The following is a 19329-nucleotide window of genomic DNA, read 5'->3' as shown; positions in this document are numbered from 1 at the left end:
AGAACAAAGATTAGATCAGAATAAATGATATAGAAACTAAAAGACGAATAGAACAGGTAAGTGAAACCAGGAGCTGGTTCTTTGAAAAAATTAATAAAATTGATGAACTTCTAGCCCGACTTATCAAGAAAAAAAAAAGAAAGGACTCAAATAAATCACAAATGAGAGGAGAGAAATAACAACCAACACCACAGAAATACAGTTATAAGAGAATATTATGAACAACTATATGCCAACAAATTGGACAACCTAGAAGACACGGATAAATGCCAAGAAACCTATCACCTACCAAAGCTGAAACAAGAAGAAATAGAAAACTTGAACAGACTACCAGCAAAGAAATTGAGCCTGTAATCAAAAAACTCCCAACAAACAAAACTCAAGGGCCAGTTATCTTCAAAGGAAAATTCTACCAAACATTTAATGAAGTGTTAATGCCTATTCTTCTCAAAATATTCTAAAAAATGGAAAACTTCCAAATTCATTCTATGAGGCCAGCATTACCTGATACCAAAACCAGATAAAGACACCACAAAAAAGAAGTATGTGCCAATTTCTCTGATGAACATAGATACAAAAGTCCTCAACAAAATACAAGCAAACTGAATCCAACAATACATTAAAAATCATTCACTGCAATCAAGTGGGATTTATTCCTGGGTTGCAAGGATGGTTCAATATTCACAAATCACTCAATGTGATACATCACATCAATAAGAGAAAGGATCAGAACCATATGATCATTTCAATTGATGCAGAAAAAAAAACCCTTAACAAAGGTTTAGAGGGAAACTACCTCAACATAATAAAGGCCATATGTAAAAAAACCACAGAGAACATCATCCTTAATGGGGAAAAACAGAGCTTTTTCTCCCTAAGGTCAGGAACAAGACAAAGATGTCCACTCTCACCACTTTTATTCAACAGAGTACTGGCAGTTCTAGCCACAGCAATCAATCAGCCAACAAAAAGAATGCATCCAAATTGGAAAGGAAGAATTAAAATTTTTAATATTTGCAGATGACATGATATTCTATGTAGAAAACCTGAAAGACTCCACCAAAAAACTGGCAGAACTGATAAATGAATTCAGTAAAGTCACAGGATACAAAATCAATGTATAGAAACCTATTGTATTTCTATACACCAATAATGAAGCAGTAGAAAGAGAATTAAGAAAAACTTATTTAAAATTGGACCAAAAATAAGATACCTGGGAATAAACCTAACCAGAGGTGAGAGACCTGTACTCTGAAAACTATAAAACACTGATGAAAGAAATTGAAGACAATGCAAAGAAATGGAAAGACATTCCATGCTCATGGATTGGAAGAACAAATACTGTTAAAATGTCTATACTACCCAAAGAAATCTACACATTTAATGCAATCCCTATCAAAATACCACCAGCATTTTTCACAGAGCTAGAACAGATAATCCTGAAATTTGTATGGAACCACAAAAGACCCCAAATAGCCAAAGCAACCTTGGAAAAGAAAAGCAAAGCTGGAGGCATCACAATTCCAGACTTTAAGATATATTACAAAGCTGTAGTAATCAAAACAGTATGGTATTGGCACAAAAATAGACACATAGAGCAATGGAACAGAATAGAAAACCCCGAAAAGAACCCACAAATATATGGTCAATTAATTGTTGACAAAGCAGGAACGAATATCCAATGGAAAAAAAAAGATAGTCTTTTCAACAAATGGTGTTGGGAAAACTGGACAGAAACCTGTAAAAGGATGAAACTAAACCACTTTCTTACACCATACACAAAAATTCAAAATGGATCAAAGACCTAAATGTGAGACATGAAACCATAACAATCCTAGAGAACACAGACCATAACCTCTTTGACATCAGCCATAGCAACTTCCTTCTACATATGTTTCCTGAGGCAAGGGAAACAAAAACAAAAATAAACTATTGGGACTTCATCAAAATAAAAAGCTTCTGCACAGTGAAGGAAACCATCAGCAAAACTAAAAGGCAGCCTACTGAATGGGAGAAGGTATTTGCAAATGACATATCTGATAAAGAGTAAGTATCCAAAATATCCAAAGAGCTTATGCAACTCAACACTCAAAAAACAATTTTAAAATGTACACTTCTCCCTACCCAGAGAAGACCTACAGGTGGCCAATAGACACATGAAAAGATGTTCAACACTACTCATCATCAGAGAAATGCAAATCAAAACCACAGTAAGATATCACCTCACACCCGTCAGAATCGCTAAAGTCAACACAAACAACAGGTATTGAGGATGTGGAGAAAGGGGAACCTTTGTGCACTGTTGGGGGAGAATGCAAACTGGTACAACCACTGTGGAAAACACTATGGAGGTTCCTCAAAAAGTTAAAAATAGAACTCCCCTCTGATCCAGCAATTGCCCTACTAGGTATTTACCCAAAGACTATGTTTTATGTTTTTGATGTCACAACTACATCTTTTTATCTTGTGTATCCCTTAACTTACTGTAGTTATAGTTATTTTTACTACTTACGTATTTACACCTTTTATACTAACTTTATGTGATAAATCCACTACCTTTACTATATATTTACCTTTACCAATGAGATGTATACTTTCATATATTTTCTTGTTACTAATTAGTGCCCATTCTTTTCAGCATAAAGAAGTTCCTTTACCATTTCTTGTAAGGGTGGTTTAGTGGGGGTGAACTCCTTTAGCTTGTCTGCAAAACTATGTCTCCTTCAATTCTGAATAATTTTGTTGAATAGAATATTCTTGGTTGGAAGCTGTTTTCTTTGAACACTTTGAATGTATCCTGCCACTCCCTTTGGCCTGCAAAGTTTCTGTTGAAAATAGATGCTGATAGTCTAATGGAACCATATTATATGCAAATGTTAGTCTGTTTTCTGTTGTTCCATATGTCCTTTAAGCTATTTTCATTGTTTACCCATTCAGAGCAGCACAAAGAAAAATTTTAAATTCTTCTGCCCTGTCTTTGAGCTCACTGATTATTTCTTCTGCTTCATTTAGTTTGTTGAATTCCTCTTACATATTTTTAAATTCGGTTATTGAATTCTTTGGGTCTGTGCCTTCTGTTTGGTACTTATATTTTCTTTTTTGAAGTTCTCACTGTACTAAACCATTCTTTTTCCGAGTTCAGTGAGCATTTTTATGATCATTACTTTGAACTCTTTATCAGGTAGATTACTTTTCTCCATTTTATTAAGGTTTATTTTCCAAGGCTTGATCTTGCTATGTTGTTCGGAGCATATTCTTCTGTTGCATTAGATGAAACAGCCACTTCTCCCAATGTTGAAATGGTGGTCTTATATAGGAGATGATCTTTATTGGTCATCTGTGCCCGAGCTTTTGGTTCTCTCAAACCTTTCTGATTCTCTAAGCAGACTATTTTATTTTCAGTAGCTTCCAATATTTGAGAGTGTGCCAGTATGTATCCGTGTACCAACAGTGAGAATCTTAGCACTTAGATTCAGGCTCATTGGAAGCCAGACTCCCAACCAGCAGCTGTTAAGGATGCAAATATACATATAGTGCTGTGGGACTGTGAATGTTAGCTCCACTGGTCATCTGAGCTGCGTGATCGGGAGGTGTCCCCTGGGTGGCAGTCACAAAAATTGGGACCTCAGACAAGTGAATAAGCTCTTTTCTAGGACATATAGGTTCCTAGATGTGTGCTAAAGCTGAAGCCTGCCCCTCAGGATGAAGCTCCAGGATAAGGAAATAGGAATTTTTCACAGAAAGATGGGATCTGTTTTAATCTGTCTGTGCAGTGCCCCAGAGGTGATAGCCTACCAAGAACTGTCTTCTTGATTGTTACAGTCTGGTGGCATCCAGGAATGTTAAGTCTTTTTGGCCACTAGAACCAGGTGATCAAGGGGTATCCTCTGTGTGGCATCCACAAAAACCATGGCACCAGATGTAAAAAACTATGTGAGGTCCCCTCCCATAGCTGCTAGTACTCTGGAGAGCAGCAGAGGGAGAGTACAGAGATAGCATCTCCCCTCCAAGGTCTCTGAAAGGTTTACAGTCAGTCCCTAGATGTATATTTAATGAAAAGCCCACCCCACGTGCTGTAGCTATGATGATAAGCTAATAGACCTCTTTCACAGAAAGACTGAACTCCTGGGTCTGAACTAACTGCTGTCTCCTGAAGGTGGTAGCTGTTTAAGAACTTTTTCCTGTTGGTTACCATCTTGTAGGACCTATAGGTGTAAGCAACAGTGGCCCAAGAGCCAGATGATATAGAAGTGTCCTGGCAGCAGCATCAGTGAGTATCAGGGAACCAGAAAAGGTGTACACTCCTTTCTGGAAAATACTAGTGAGCTGTAGGGAGGCAGATGGAGAGTGTGAAGATGGGGCCCACCAGCTTGAGTGAAGCAAAGGGAGAGTGCAAAGGATGGTACTCACTGAAAAAGGGATAAAGAGAGACAGAGAGGGAGGGGGACAGAGCAAAGAAGAGAGGGACACACACAGGGAGAGACCAAGACACAAATAATTGTAAGGAGATGGTTAGAAAGAGGAAAAGGATAGAGGGAGGTGGGGGTAAAGAGGGGACAGGAGCAAAGAGAGAGACACACACAAGTGGGGGGGTAGGGTGATATGGGGGAGAAGAATGAGAGAGACAGAGTGGGGGAGATGGACACAGAGACAGAGAAAGAGACATGGACAGAGATGGAGTGAGAGGGATGTAGAGAGGAAGAGAGGGGGAAGCTGAGACAGACAGAAAGACCGAGACCTACAGGGGGAGAGATAAAGAGGTAGAAAGACACACCAACACAGACACATACACAGAAACAGGGCGAGAGAAAGAGAAGGATAAAAGGGAGAGAGGGGGATGGAACATAGGAGACACACACAGACAAAGCAAGAGATGGACACACACAGAGAAGGAGAGGGAAAGGGAGAGAGAAATGGGGAACAAGTGTGCAAAGGACAGATGGAGAGAAGACTAGTGTGACAGGGAGTGCATGTGAGAGCTGGGGAAGAGAGAGATGGACAGAGCTGGAGGGAAAGTGAGCATGATGGACAGACTGGAAGCAAGAGAGCTTGAGTGTGCATGACGGGGAGCAAGGAATGGATGGAGAGAGACAGTGCCCACCAGCTTTAGAAGGCAGGATAGCACAAAGATGGCACCTGCTGGCTGGAGTATAACGAAGTAGCCCAAAGGCCAAAACTAAGAAAAGGCTAGTGGAAGCCATCTCTCTTAGCAAGACAGAGGTGGAGTGTGAAAATGGCACCCATGAACCTCTGTCCCTGGAGACTCTCCCTCAGGCCCCTGCCCCCCAGTCAGGAGCCTCTCTCACCTGATGTCTGGGTGTTTTTCAAATGGCTGCTTCTGGGTTGCACTTTGGGGTGAGTTTGCATGTTGAGCCCTGTAAGCACCATTTCTCAGTTTACCACAGACCTGCGCATCTCATGTGCTTCAGCCCTATTAGTTTTCAAAGCTAGCCATTTGGGGAGAGCTCTCTCATGTGCAGATCTCAAGACAGGGTTCCCCAAGAGGGGTGGAAATACTCTGATCCTCGGGGAAGAGCTCCAGGTTTTCAGCTCCCTCCTGATTGGTATTACTGTGCTGGGCATGTGGATTTTTTGCTGAGACTGTATCTCAGCTTTTCATACCTGCTTGGATGTGGCTTTGTTCTCATTTCCTTAAATGTAGTAGTCACTCTGCCTGGTCTCAGGTGTTTTTTCAGAAGAAATTGTTCCATATGTAGTTGTAAATTTCTTGTGTCCATGGGAGGAGGGGAGTTCAGGATATTCTTCCTTTGCCATCTTGAAACAGAACATCCCGTATTATTTTTTGAGTCTGCAGAGTTTTCTAGAAGATACTCCAGGAAGACCTCATTCCAATCTGATGACAGGCATTTATGTAACTCTAACACACTGCTGGCACCACCCCCTCAACCTGTGGGGTGTCCCATCATCCATCCCCAAGATTTCTGTGTTCTCTTGGCCATGATGGGATACACTCCAGTGACTGTTGATAGCCTGCTGGCCTGAACACTCATTTCTTCCCATGGTCGTTTTTCCTCTTTATATTCTGTCAGTCAAGGCACAAGGCTCACATGAGGAATGTGTGTGGAGCAGATGGCGACACCATGGGAGATTTCCATCCTAGCCTCAGAAGCACTATAACAGCAAATGCTCCAGTCCCTCATTGGCTGCCCCCCAGGCAACCCACAGGCTCCAACCGCCACAACATTGCTTGGCCTTTTTCTCCTTCCAGACCGGCTTTCTTTTCTGCGCTTGTTTTCTGGGACCCTTCTGCCCTAGGACATCCCCCTCTCCCCCAGAAAAACCTAAATACTCCTCTCTTTAAAGATGCAGCGCAGTTTATCTCCATTTTGCCCCACTTCGTGGTCTACAAACATTCCATTAATGCATTTCTCAGTCAGCTACTCCTGAGCTTCCCTCTTACGTCTCAGGAGACCTGGTAGAGGTATTTTAATGTTGTCTTTCTTTTCCTTCTAGTCATTATCGGTGGATTAGCAATTTAACCTCCCACTGAGATAAAATATAAATTATTCCCATCTTACCCGAAACTCTCTTAAAAGGCAGGAGCAAGTGTAGTCAGTTTGGATTTTGAGTAATGAATATTTTTCCCTTGATCCTTTTGTGGGAGGAGAAATATTTCATTTTAAATACAGATGGTACTGTGTATTCTGCCTTACACATAACCTCTAGATAAGTAAAGTCAAAAGTAAAATCGAGACTGAGTGGCACTGATATGAGGAATTCTTAATCTCAGGAAACAAACTGAGGCTTGTTGGAGTGGTGGGTGGGAGGGACGGGGTGGCTGGGTGATAGACACCGGGGAGGGTATGTGCTATGGTGAGCGCTGTGAAGTGTGTAAGACTGTTGAATCACAGACCTGTACCTCTGAAACAAATCATACATTATAAGAAAAAAAGCAGGAAGGGAAAAATGGAGGGGGGGAGATCGGAGGAGGAGACGAACCATGAGAGACTCTGAGAAACAAACTGAGGGTTCTAGAGGGGAGGGGGGTGGGGGGATGGGTTAGCCTGGGGATGGGTATTAAAGAGGGCACATACTGAATGGAGCACTGGGTGTTATACGTAAACAATGAATCATGGAACACTACATCAAAAAAAAGAGACTGGGCTTATTTTTCAGTGGGCTCAGCTGATCAGCTTGGTTGCTTTCTCTGGCTTATTTCATCTAAACATGTTTCTGTTCATATAAAAATCATTATTTTACACAATATAAATTCTAGCATGGTAGAGTAGAAAAAGTCAGACTTTTTGGGAGGGAATTATTTGAGGCAGAAATTAAAATTAACCAAGTTAATATACCTAGAGTGTAGACCAAGCTTAATCTCCTCTAACTGTGCAGTCCTGAGCTGGCTACTGAATAAGCCAGAATGGGCCAGAACTACAATGTTTGGAGACTTACCTTCAGTCAGCTTCACCTAGTCCAGGGTTTTTCAGCCTCAGTACTATTGGCATTTGGGGCTAGCTAATTCTTTGCTGGGGGAGGCTTACGTCTCCCTAGAGACTAGACATTCCCCTTCACTGTGCCAACAAAAAAATGTGTCCAGACATAGCCGGATATTCCCTAGAGGGCAAAATCACCCCTATTAACCATGGCCCTAGTTCTAGTGTGTACATGGTTGTGCAGACCTAGTCTGTAAATTTGGGTTGACTCCAATTTAATGCAAAAAATCTATTAGTATTTTCGTACATACCTTGGAGTAACTATTGGCACATAGTGCACCGAGGCAGGCCCGGTGTCTTCCTGACGGTTGCGAAGCGGTACTACTTAACCTTTCACGTGCATACCATTCATTTGGGGATCTTGTTAGTAACTCAGATTGTAATTCAGCAGGTTCGGGGTGGAGCATGGGATTCTCCAGTGACGCTGTTAGTCCAAGCACCATACTGTGAGTAGCAAGGGTCTTCAGATGAGTAAGTCGGCGGTAGTAAGCCTTTCTCTGCACACAGTGTCACTATAGCGCTCTGGTTGGTCCAGCAGAACCCTTGGGAGTCAGGTTTGACAGTCTTCTCTTTGTCTGCCCTAGGTTGTTGCTGCGAATCCCACTCTATTCCTTCAGTATGGTGCTAGTGGATAAGCATGGCATGGACAAGGAGCGCTATGTCTCCCTGGTGATGCCTGTGGCCCTCTTCAACCTGATCGATACTTTCCCCTTGAGAAAAGAGGAGATGGTCCTGCAAGCTGAAATGGGCCAGACCTGTAACACCTGATGCGATGGTGCCTCTCTCGGCAGTTCCTGCTCTCGTTCTACGTAGTGCTATGCACGCGGAAGGGCCATAAAAATACCCTTGATGTACAGATTTTTATTTGTAATTTTTAAAAAGTCTATTTTAATATGAGCTTTCTTTGCACTTAAAAATTACCATGATGCTTTTTGTACTTTGAAGTGTACCCCCCAAAATGGTGAATAGGATATGTACTCTTTCTCTTTATTCCATCATGGCTGGTTAATTTTATAGAGAAATTAGAAACCACAACCATACACATGCTTTCAGTGTGTTATTTAGTGTAACACATAACTTACTTACTTCTATTTTGTTTTTTATATAAAACTTCTTAATAAAATATTTTGGAGCAAATTTATTAAAACTCATTTTATGTTTTAAGCACAAGCCATACTTGCTCAGTGGCTTTAGGAATGGAAAAATGTAATTTCTTTCATCAGGAGGAGCTCAGCTGAGCTGGGAGAGCTGTGCTTTCAGGTGGTGGAGTAGCTGATTACAGCAACAAGCCAAAAATTAAAGAGGTAAGCCTTCAATCACTAACTAACTGTGAGAGCATAAACAAGCACCAATTCTCCCCTTTTGTTTTTCCCCCAAAGACAGAAGGCTCATCACCCTGTTGCTGGAAGTCCATGTTTTGGGACCCTCCCCTGGAAGATAGTCCTACCAGGCCACACCCAAAGCCACAAGAACTAAACACATACTTACCCCCACTCTGCCACCACCTTTTTATTCCCAACAGCTTTTTAATGTGTGCACTCAAAACCTTAGCAGCAAGTCAGTTCGCATAGGAGAAACCAAGAACTTCCGCTATAGCACTACTTTCTGGCAAAAAAAGAAAGCTCCCTAACTACTAACCAGTTGAACTATTAGAATCAAAGTAAACAGACATTCGGAAGATGGAGGAGAAGGATCCTGAGCTCACCTTATCCCATGGGCACATCAAGGCATCAACTACATGTATATAACTAACTGACACTTACCTGAAGACTGGCAGAACCGATCTTCTATAGCTAGTCATGGAGAGAAGGCCATGTCAAAAAGGGTAAGAGGAGTGGAGATGGGGTTGGGAACCAAACCCCTGGCACAACTAACTAACTGCAAAGAAGAGGGGCATCACAAATATGGAAAAGCAAGACAATCAGACCCCACACCAGGTACCCCTGGCAGCGGGAACACAATTCCCCATAATGTCTGGCTGTGCAAACTATTGGGGCTTAATTCTGGAAGAGCCCAAGGGTGATGATAGGAAACTGAGTTCCTGCCCTTAAAGAGCCAGCATACTAAGTAACGGCCCAAGACACAGCACAGAAGCAGTTTGATAAGCGCCTGGGGTATACATGAAGGAGATTTATCAACTAATCTCAGAACATCTGTCAGAGGAGCCGAGATCTGCAGGAGATTCCTCTGGGAACAGAAGGACTGGTGGGCGCCATTTTTCTTGTGCTTCCCCAGCCGAGACAGCCAGATGCTTCCGGGAGCTACTTCTAACACTGTCCATCTCTCGTTAGCATGGCATGCTTCCAACCTGGCCATCTCATGTGCAACCACCCGATTCAACCTGCCTGCTCCCGAAGTGACTCCTGCCCTGCCTCACTTGGCAGGCGGCCCTGGCCAGGACTGGCACCCCCCCCCCCCCCAGTGGGATTGCTGCTCCCACACCAGCACACTCACAGCTCCAGACCTTTCAGCTCTCTGTTCATGGAGCACACCCTGCCCTTTGGTGCACCTGCAGCTATATCAGAAAGGCTACCTGCACACAGCTAGGCTGACTGCTGTCCTTGCCCACGAAGGCGCCTGTGGTGAGGGCAGCCAGACCTCTCAACAGCACAGGGGGCAACCCTGCCCAATGCATTCAGAGCAGGCAAAGCAGCTTACTGCAGACAGCTGGGCTGGAGGCAATCAGAGCTCAGCCACAAGAGGAGGGTGCAAACATGACATGGGACACCCCTAGAGTGCCTGAATCTGGTGACCAGGCGGGATTGCATTATAGGGCACCCCAGGACCCTTTACACAATGCCACTACTTTGAAGAGCAGGAGACAGGGCTGACCTTCCAAATACAGAGAGACACAGAGTTGGAGAAAATGTGGAAACAGAGGAATGTGTCCCAAATGAAAGAACAAGACAAAATCACAGTAAAAGAACTAAATAGAGATAATATGTCTGATAATAAATTCCAAATAATGGTCATAAAGATACTCATTGGACTGGAGAAAAAAGAGGATGTGCTAACTAAGAACTTTAACAAAGAGATATAAAATTAAAAAAGAACCAGTCAGGGGCGCCTGGGTGGCTCAGTCGTTGGGCGTCTGCCTTTGGCTCAGGTCATGATCCCAGGGTCCTGGGATTGAGCCCCGCATCGGGCTCCCTGCTTGGCGGGAAGCCTGCTTCTCCTTCTCCCACTCCTCCTGCTTGTGTTCCCTCTCTCGCTGTGTCTCTGTCAAATAAATAAATAAAATCTTTTAAAAAAAATAAGAACCAGTCAGAGCTGAAGAATCCAATAAGTGAAATGAAAAATACACTAGAGGGAATCAATAACAGATGAAAGACTGTAAAAAAAAAATGGGTCAACAATCTGATATCAACAAAATGATAATAGATAACAACCAAGCTGAAAAGGAAAAACAATAAAAAAAGTTAAACTAGGTTAAGGGGACTCTGTGACCTCATCAAATGTCCTAACATTCGCATTACAGGGGTCACAAAAGAGGAAGAGAGAGAGGAGTCAGAACATTCAATTGAAGAAAAAATAGCTGAAAACTTCCCTAATCTGAGGAAGGAAACGGACATCAGGTCCAGGAAGCATAGAGAGTCCCTAGGAAGATGAACTCAAGTTGGTATTTTAATGATAATTAAAATGGCAAAAGTAATGATAAAGATTTAAAAGCAGCAAGAGAAGACAGTTATATACAAAAGAAATCCCATAAGACTGTCAGGTAATTTTTCAGCAAAAACTTTGCAGGCCAGAAAGGAATGGCATGATCTCTTCAAAGTCATGAAAAAACCTACAACCAAGAACACTCTAGCCAGCAAAGCTATCATTTAGAACAGGAGAGAGAAAGAGTTTCCCAGACAAGCAAAATTAAAGGAGTTCATCAACACTAAACCAGCCTTACAAGAAATGTAAGGAGAATTCTTTAAGTGGAAAGAAAAGGCCATACCTAGAAGTATGAAAAGTATAAAAGGAAAAAAAAATTCACAGGTAAAAGCAATCAGATGGAAAAGGCAGATTAATCACTTATAAATAGCCAGTGTGGAGGTTAAAACACAAAGTAGTAAAATCAATTATATCTACAAAAATTAGTCAAGGGGTATACAAAATACAAAGGTATAAAATATATATACATAAAACATGGAGAGGGAAGTGTTTTTAGAATGTGTTCAAACTTAAGTGACCATCAATTTAATATAGAGTACTATACACATAGCATGTTATATGGGAACCTAATGGTAACCACAAATCAAGAATCTATAGTAAATACACAAAAGAACTAAATCCAAGCGTAAACTAAAGAAAGCCATCAAATCGCAAGGGAAGAGATCAAAAGAAGAAAGGAACAGAAAAGAACTACAAAAACAACCATAGAAAATTTTCAAAAATGGCAATAAGCACATACTTATCAATAATTACTTAAAATGTAGATGGACTTAATGCTCCAGTCAAAAGATACAGGGTGACTGAATAAACAGAAAAACTAGACTCATCTATATGCTGCCTACAAGAGAGTTACATCAGGCCTAAAGACACATACAGACTGAAAGTGAAGGGACGGAAAAAGATATGCAAATGGAAGCAAAAAAAAAAAAAAAAAAGCTGAGGTAACAATGCTTATATCACACAGAAAAGACTTTAAAACAGACTGTAGCAAGAAACAAAGAAGGACATTACATATGATAAAGGGATCAATCAAAAGGATACCAATTGTAAATGTGCACCAAACATAGGAGCACCTAAATACATAAAGCAAATATTAATAGACATAAAGGGAGAAAGTGAAAGTAATACAATAATAGTAGGGGACTTTTACACCCCGTTTACACCAATGGATAGATTATCCAGGCAGAAAATCAACAAGCAAACTGTCCTTGAATGGCACGTTAGACCAGATGGACCTAACAGCTACATATAGAACATTCTATCTACAAAGAGTGGAATACACATTATTTTCAAGGGCACATGGAACATTCTCCAGGATAAATTACATGCTGGGCCACAAAACAAGTCTAAACAGATTTAAGAATACTGAAATCATCTAAAGCATCTTTTCTGACCACAATGATATGAAACTAGAAATCAATTACAATTTAAAAAACTAGAAAAAGCACAATCACATGGAGGTCAAAAAATAACATACAACTAAACAACTGATGTTATGACAAATAAAAAATAAAAAAAAATACATGAAAACAAATAAAAACAAAAACATTAGTCCAAAATCTTTAGGACACAGAAAAAGCACTTCTAAGAGGAATGTTTATACTGATACAGGCCTAGGTCAAGAAACAATATTAAAAAAAAATAACCTTATACACTTGAACTAGAAAAAGAACACACAAAGCTCAAAGCTAGTAGAAGGAAGGAAATAATAAAGATTAGAGGATAAATGAATAAAACTGACACTAAAAAAAAAAAAAAATAGAAAAGATCAATGAAACCAAGAGTTGGTTCTTTAAAAAAATAAGCAAAATTGATAAATTTATAGCCAAACTCATCAAGAAGAGAGGACTCAAATAAAATGAGAAATGAAGGAGGAGAAATAACACCACCACAGAAATAAAAAGAATTATAAGAGAATATTATAAAAACTTACATGCTAACAAATTGGACAACCTAGAAGAAATCGTTAAGTTTCTAGAAACACAATCTTCCAGAATGTGAACCAAGAAGAAACAGAGGAGTGAGGAGTTAAGATGGTGGAGGAGTAGGGGGACCGTAAATTGGTCTCATCCCTTGAATACAACTAGATAGTTATCAAATCATTCTGAACACCTGAGAAAGCAATCAGAGATATGAGAAAACAAATGCTGCAAGTCTACAAGTAGAAAAGTGACCACCATTTGAAGGTAGGAGGTAAGGAGACTGAATCCAGTGTGATATAGCTGAGGATACGGCCAAGAGGGAGCCTGCTTCAGGAGGCTACTGCTAAATATTATAAGCAGCAGAGTGCGAAATGGGAACTTTTAGAAGTCGGCTACAGTGGGGGATGCGCCTGGCTTAAAAGTGCTCAGGTGGTGAAGCAGGGCAGAATCCTAGGTGGGACAGCATGGTCTCAGGATCCCCGGAGGTCACAAGAAGAATGGGGGTGCCTGAGTGCAGCAGAGTTTCCAGGCATCGGAGCGTGGAAGCCGGCTGAAAACAGTGAGTCCAGGCACCGGCTTTCTGCTCTGTGTTGCCATAAACTGTGAACAGCTGCATGGTCCAGCAACCACTCTCCTAGCAGGGGCCCAGCAAAAGGCAGAAGTGTGGCAAGACTCCTTCCCTCTTCTGGGAGGAATAGCACACAAGAGTCCATAAAATTTAGAGTTTTAAAACACAGTCGTGTGCTTGAGATAAAAATGCTTGGTCACAGGCTGGGTGAAGAGAGTTCTGACAGAAACTGGGGAGACAAGAGTGATTGACTGCTTTTCTGTGAGGGCTCACTGAAGAGTGGGGGACACAAACTTTCAGCGCCAGGAATAGAGAGTAGGGCATTGCCATACTGATTCACGACCCCCCCCCCCCCCCCCCGGACCCTGCAATCAGGGCTGAAAGCCTTCAGGGAGCAAAACAGCGCCACCTAGTGGACTCTGGAGCCACTTACACCAAGGCCTGCCTCTGCACTGGAGACCCATTTCCACTAGGGCAAGCACACCAGAGAATCAGCACAACAGGCCCCTCTCCTAGAAGACCAGCACAAACAACTGGCTCTCAGCAGGTATACTGATCATAGAGGGCTCCAAAACTTTAGGTCTTGGGGAAAACAGTATACAGCATTCTTTGTATTTTTATTCTTTAGTCTTTTAGTATTATTTTTTCAGTTTTCTTATTTTTTCAATTCTTTTTAAATTTTTATTTTTATATATACTTTATATATTTTTTATTTTTAGTTTCATTTGTTTTATATATATATATGTATAATCACACACATATATATGCATATATGTATATATACATTTTTTTCTTTCTTTCTTGTTTTGGGATCCAGTTTCTTTTAACAGGCAGACCAGAACACACCCAGGATCTAGGAATTTTTTTCCTGTTGGTGGTGGTGGTGGTATTGTTGGTTTTGTTTTTATTGTTTTTTCTCTTTCTTTTCTTTTCTGGACAAAATGATGAGACGGGGAAATTTACCCCAAAAGAAAGAACAGGAGGTAGTACTCACTGCCAGGGATTAAATCAATACAGATATAAGTAAGATGTCTGAACTACAATTTAAAACAACAATTACAAAGATACTAGCTGGGCTTGAAAAAAGTATAGATGATACTAGAGAATCCCTTACTGTAGACATAAAAGAATTAAAATCTAGTGGGGCCAAAATTAAAAATGTTATTACTGAGATGCAGTCCCAAGTGGAGGCCATAAAAAGGAGGATGAGTGAAGCACAGGAGCAAATCAGTGACATAGAAGACAAAATGATGGAAAATAAGGAAACTGAAGAGGGAAAGAAAACTATTAGATCATTAAGGTAGATTTAGGGAAATCAGCGATTTCATAAACTGAAATAATATCCATATTATAGGAGCCCCAGAAGATGAGGAGCAGGAAAAGGGGGCAGAAAGTTTATTTGAACAAATTATAGCTGAGAGCTTCCCTAATCTGGGGAAGGAAAAAGACATTCAAGTCCAGGAGGCACAGAGAACCCCACTCAAAATCAACAAAAATGGGCCAACACCTCAACATATTATAGTGAAGCTTGCAAATTACAAAGATAAAGAGAAAATCATGAAAGCAGCTTGGCATAAGAGGTCCTTCATCTACAAGGGTAGACACAAGGCTGGCAGCAGACCCATCCACAGAGACTTGGCAGGCTAGAAAGGACTGGCATGATATATTCAGGGTACTAAATGAGAAAAATATGCAGCCAAGAATACTTTATCCAGCAAGGCTGTCATTCAGAATAGGAGAGATAAAGAGTTTCCAGGATAAAAAAAATTAAAGGAATTTGTGAGCACTAAACCAGCTCTGCAAGAAATATTAAAGGGAAGTCTGTAAGCGAAGAGAGAGCCCAAAAGTAACATAGACCAGAAAGAAACAGAAACAATCTACAGAAACAGAGACTTTACAGGTAATGCAATGGCACTAAATTCATATCTTTTAATAGTTACTCTGAATGTAAATGGACTAAATGCTCCAATCAAAAGATAGAGGGTATCAGAATGGATTAAAAAAGCAAGACCCACCATATGCTGTCTACAAGAGACTCATTTTAGACCTAAAGATACCTCCAGATTGAAAGTGAGGGGGTGAAGAACCATTTATCATGCTAATGGACCTCAAAAGAAAGCTGGGGTAGCAATCCTCATAGCAGACAAATTAGATTTTAAACCAAAGACTGTAGTAAGGGATGAAGAGGGACACTATATCATACTTAAAGGGTCTATCCAACAAGAAGATCTAATAATTAAAAAAATTTATGCTCCTAACTTGGGAGCAGCCAATTATATAAACCAATTAATAACAAAATTAAAGAAACACATTGATAATAATACAATAATAGTAAGGGACCCTAACACCCCACTGACAGCAATGGACAGATCATCTAAGCAGAAGATCAACAAGGAAACAAGGGCTTTGAATGACACACGGGACCAGATGGACTTCACAGATATATATAGAGAGCATTCCATCCTAAAGCAACAGAATACACATTCTTCTCAAGTGCACGTGGAACATTCTCAAGAATAGATCATATACCGGGTCACAAATCAGGTCTCAACTGATACCAAAAGATTGGGATTATTCTCTCCATATCTTCAGACCACAATGCTTTAAAACTTGAACTCAATCACAAGAGGAAATTTGGAAGGAACTCAAACACTTGAAGGTTAAAGAGCATCCCACTAAAGAATGAATGGGTCAACCAAAAAATTAAAGAAGAATTTAAAAAAATTCATGGAAACAAATGAAAATGAAAACACAACTGTTCAAAACCTTTGGGATACAGCAAAGGTGGTCTTAAGAGGGAAGTACACAGCAATACAAGCCTTTCTCAAAAAATTAGAAAAGTCTCAAATACACAAGATAACCTTACACCTAAAGGAGCTGGAAAAAGACCAGCAAATAAAACCTAAACCCAGCAGGAGAAGAGAAATAATAAAGACTAGAGCAGAAAACAATGAAATAGAAACCAGAAGAACAGTAGAACACAATGAAACTAGAAGCTGGTTTTTTTGAATGAATTAATAAGATCAAAAAACCCCTAGCCAGACTTATCAAAAAGAAGAGAGGACCCAAATTAATAAAATCATGAATGAAAGAGGAGAGACAATGACCAACACCAAGGAAATACAAACAATTTTAAGAACATATTATGAGCAACTATATGCCAACAAATTAGGCAATCTGGAAGAAACTTATAAACAACCAAACCCAAAACAGGAAGAAACAGAAAACCTGAATGGACCTATAACCAGCAAGGAAACTGAAGCAGTAATCAAAAATCTCCCAACATATGAGAGTTCAGGGCTGGATGGCTTCCCAGGGGAATTTTACCACACATTTAAAGAAAAACTAATGCCTATTCTTCTGAAGCTGTTTCAAAAATAGAAATGGAATGAAAACTTCCAAATTCATTCTATGAGGCCAGCATTACCTTGATCCCAAAACCAGACAAAGACTCCATCAAAAAGGAGAATTACAGACCAATATCCCTGATGAACATGGATGCCAGAATTCTCACCGAAATACTAGCCAATAGGATCTAACAGTACATTAAAAGGATTATTCACCACGACCAAGTGGGATTTATTCCTGGGCTGCAAGGGCGGTTCACCATCAGCAAATCAATCAATGTGATAATCACATTAATGAATGAAAGGATAAGAACCATATGATCCTCTCAATTGATGCAGAAAAAGCATTGACAAAATACAGCATCCTTTCCTGATAAAACTCTCCATAGTGTAGGGATAGAGGGAACATAACATCAAGATCATAAAAGCTATCTACGTGAAGCCCACAGCGAATATCATTCTGAGAAAAACTGAGAGATTTTCCTCTAAGGTCAGGAACATGACAGGGATGCCCACTCTCACCACTTGTTCGACATAGTACTAGAAGTCCTAGCCTCAGCAATCAGACAACAAAAAGAAATAAAAGGCATTCAAATTGGCAAAGAAGAAGTCAAACTCTCACCCTTCAAAGATGACATAATGCTTTATGTGGAAAACACAGAAGACTCCACTCCAAAATTGCTAGAACTCATACAGCAATTCAGCAACGTGGCAGGATATAAAATCAATGCACAGAAATCAGTGGCATTTCTATACTCTAACAATGAGACTGAAGAAAGGGAAATTAAAGAATAGATCCCATTTACAATTGCACCAAAAACCGTAAGATACTTAGGAATAAACCTAACCAAAGAGGTAAGGGATCTGTACTCTAAAAACTACAGAACACTTACGAAAGAAATTGAGCAAGACACAAAGAAATGGAAAAATATTCCATGCTCATGGATTGGAAGAATAAATATTGTTAAAATGTCTATGTACCCAGAGCAATCTACACATTCAATGCAATCCCTATCAAAATACCATCGACATTCTTTACAGAGCTGGAACAAATAATCCTAAAATTTGTATGGAACCAGAAAAGACCCCAAATAGCAAGAGGAATATTGAAAAAGAAAACCAAAGCTGGTGGCATCACAATGTCAGACTTCAAGCTATATTACAAAGCTGTCATCATCAAGACAGTATGGTACTGGCACGAGGACAGACACATAGATCAGTGGAACAGAATAGAGAACCCAGAAATGGACCCTCAACTCTTTGGTCAACTAATCTTCGACAAAGCATGACAGAATATCCAACGGAAAGAGGACAGTCTCTTCAATAAATGGTGCTGGGAAAATTGGACAGCCACATGTAGAAGAATGGTACTGGATCATTTTCTTACACCATACACAAAGATAAACTCAAAATGGATGAAAGAACTAAATGTGAGATAGGAATCTGTCAAAATCCTAGAGGAGAACACAGGCAGCAACTTCTTCGACCTTGGCCACACCAACTTCTTGCTAGACATTGTCTAGCAATAGTTCAAATAGCAATAGTTCAAAAATGAACTATTAGGACTTCACTACAAGAAGAAGCTTCTGCACAGCAAATGAAACAGTCAATAAAACTAAAAGGCAACCTACAGAATGGGAGAAGATATTTGCAAATGACATATCAGATAAAGGGCTAGTATCCAAGATCTATGAAGAACTTCTCAAACTCAACACCCAAAAAACAAATAATCCAGTCAAGAAATGGGCAGAAGACATGAACAGACATTTCTCCAAAGAAGACATACAAATGGCCAACAGACACATGAAAAAATGCTCCACGTCACTTGGCATCAGGGAAATACAAATCAAAACCACAATGAGATACCACCTCACACCAGTCAGAATGGCTAAAATTAAAAAGACAGGAAACAACAAACGTTGGCAAGGATATGGAGAAAGGAGAACCCTCTTACACTGTTGGTGGGAATGCAAACAGGAAATGGTATGGAGGTTCCTTAAGAAGTTAAAAATAGAGCTACCCTATGACCCAGCAATTGCACTACTAGGTATTTACCCCAAAGATACAAATGTAGTGATCCAAAGGAGCACCTGCACCCCAATGTTTACAGCAGCAATGTCCACAATATATATATATACACACACACACACACACACACACAATGGAATATTACTCAGTCATCAGAAAGAATGAATACTTACCATTTACATTGATGTGTATGGAACTGGAGGGTATTATGCTGAGCAAAATAAGTCAATCAGAGGAAGACAATTATCATATGGTTTCACTCATATATAGAATATAAGAAACAGTGCAGAGGATTATAGGAGAAGGGAGGGAAAACAATGGGAAGTTATCAGAGAGGGAGAAAAACC

General features: G+C 40.2%; 1 protein-coding gene across 1 annotated transcript in view; it reads left to right on the top strand.

Annotated features, from left to right (window-relative positions):
- The window catches only part of SRPX (sushi repeat containing protein X-linked), a 112331-nt gene extending 103737 nt beyond the window's left edge, over positions 1–8594 (top strand). The window contains exon 10 of the mRNA XM_032426463.1: positions 8042–8594. Coding sequence (XP_032282354.1) covers positions 8042–8225 — 184 coding nt within the window. The 3' untranslated portion in view covers positions 8226–8594. The remainder of the gene's footprint in view (positions 1–8041) is intronic.
- Positions 8595–19329: the final 10735 nt, after the last annotated feature.

The sequence above is a fragment of the Phoca vitulina genome, unplaced genomic scaffold, assembly GCF_004348235.1.
Source record: "Phoca vitulina isolate PV1807 unplaced genomic scaffold, GSC_HSeal_1.0 scaffold35, whole genome shotgun sequence".
NCBI lineage: Eukaryota > Metazoa > Chordata > Mammalia > Carnivora > Phocidae > Phoca > Phoca vitulina.
This window is presented reverse-complemented; position numbering and strand designations above follow the sequence as displayed.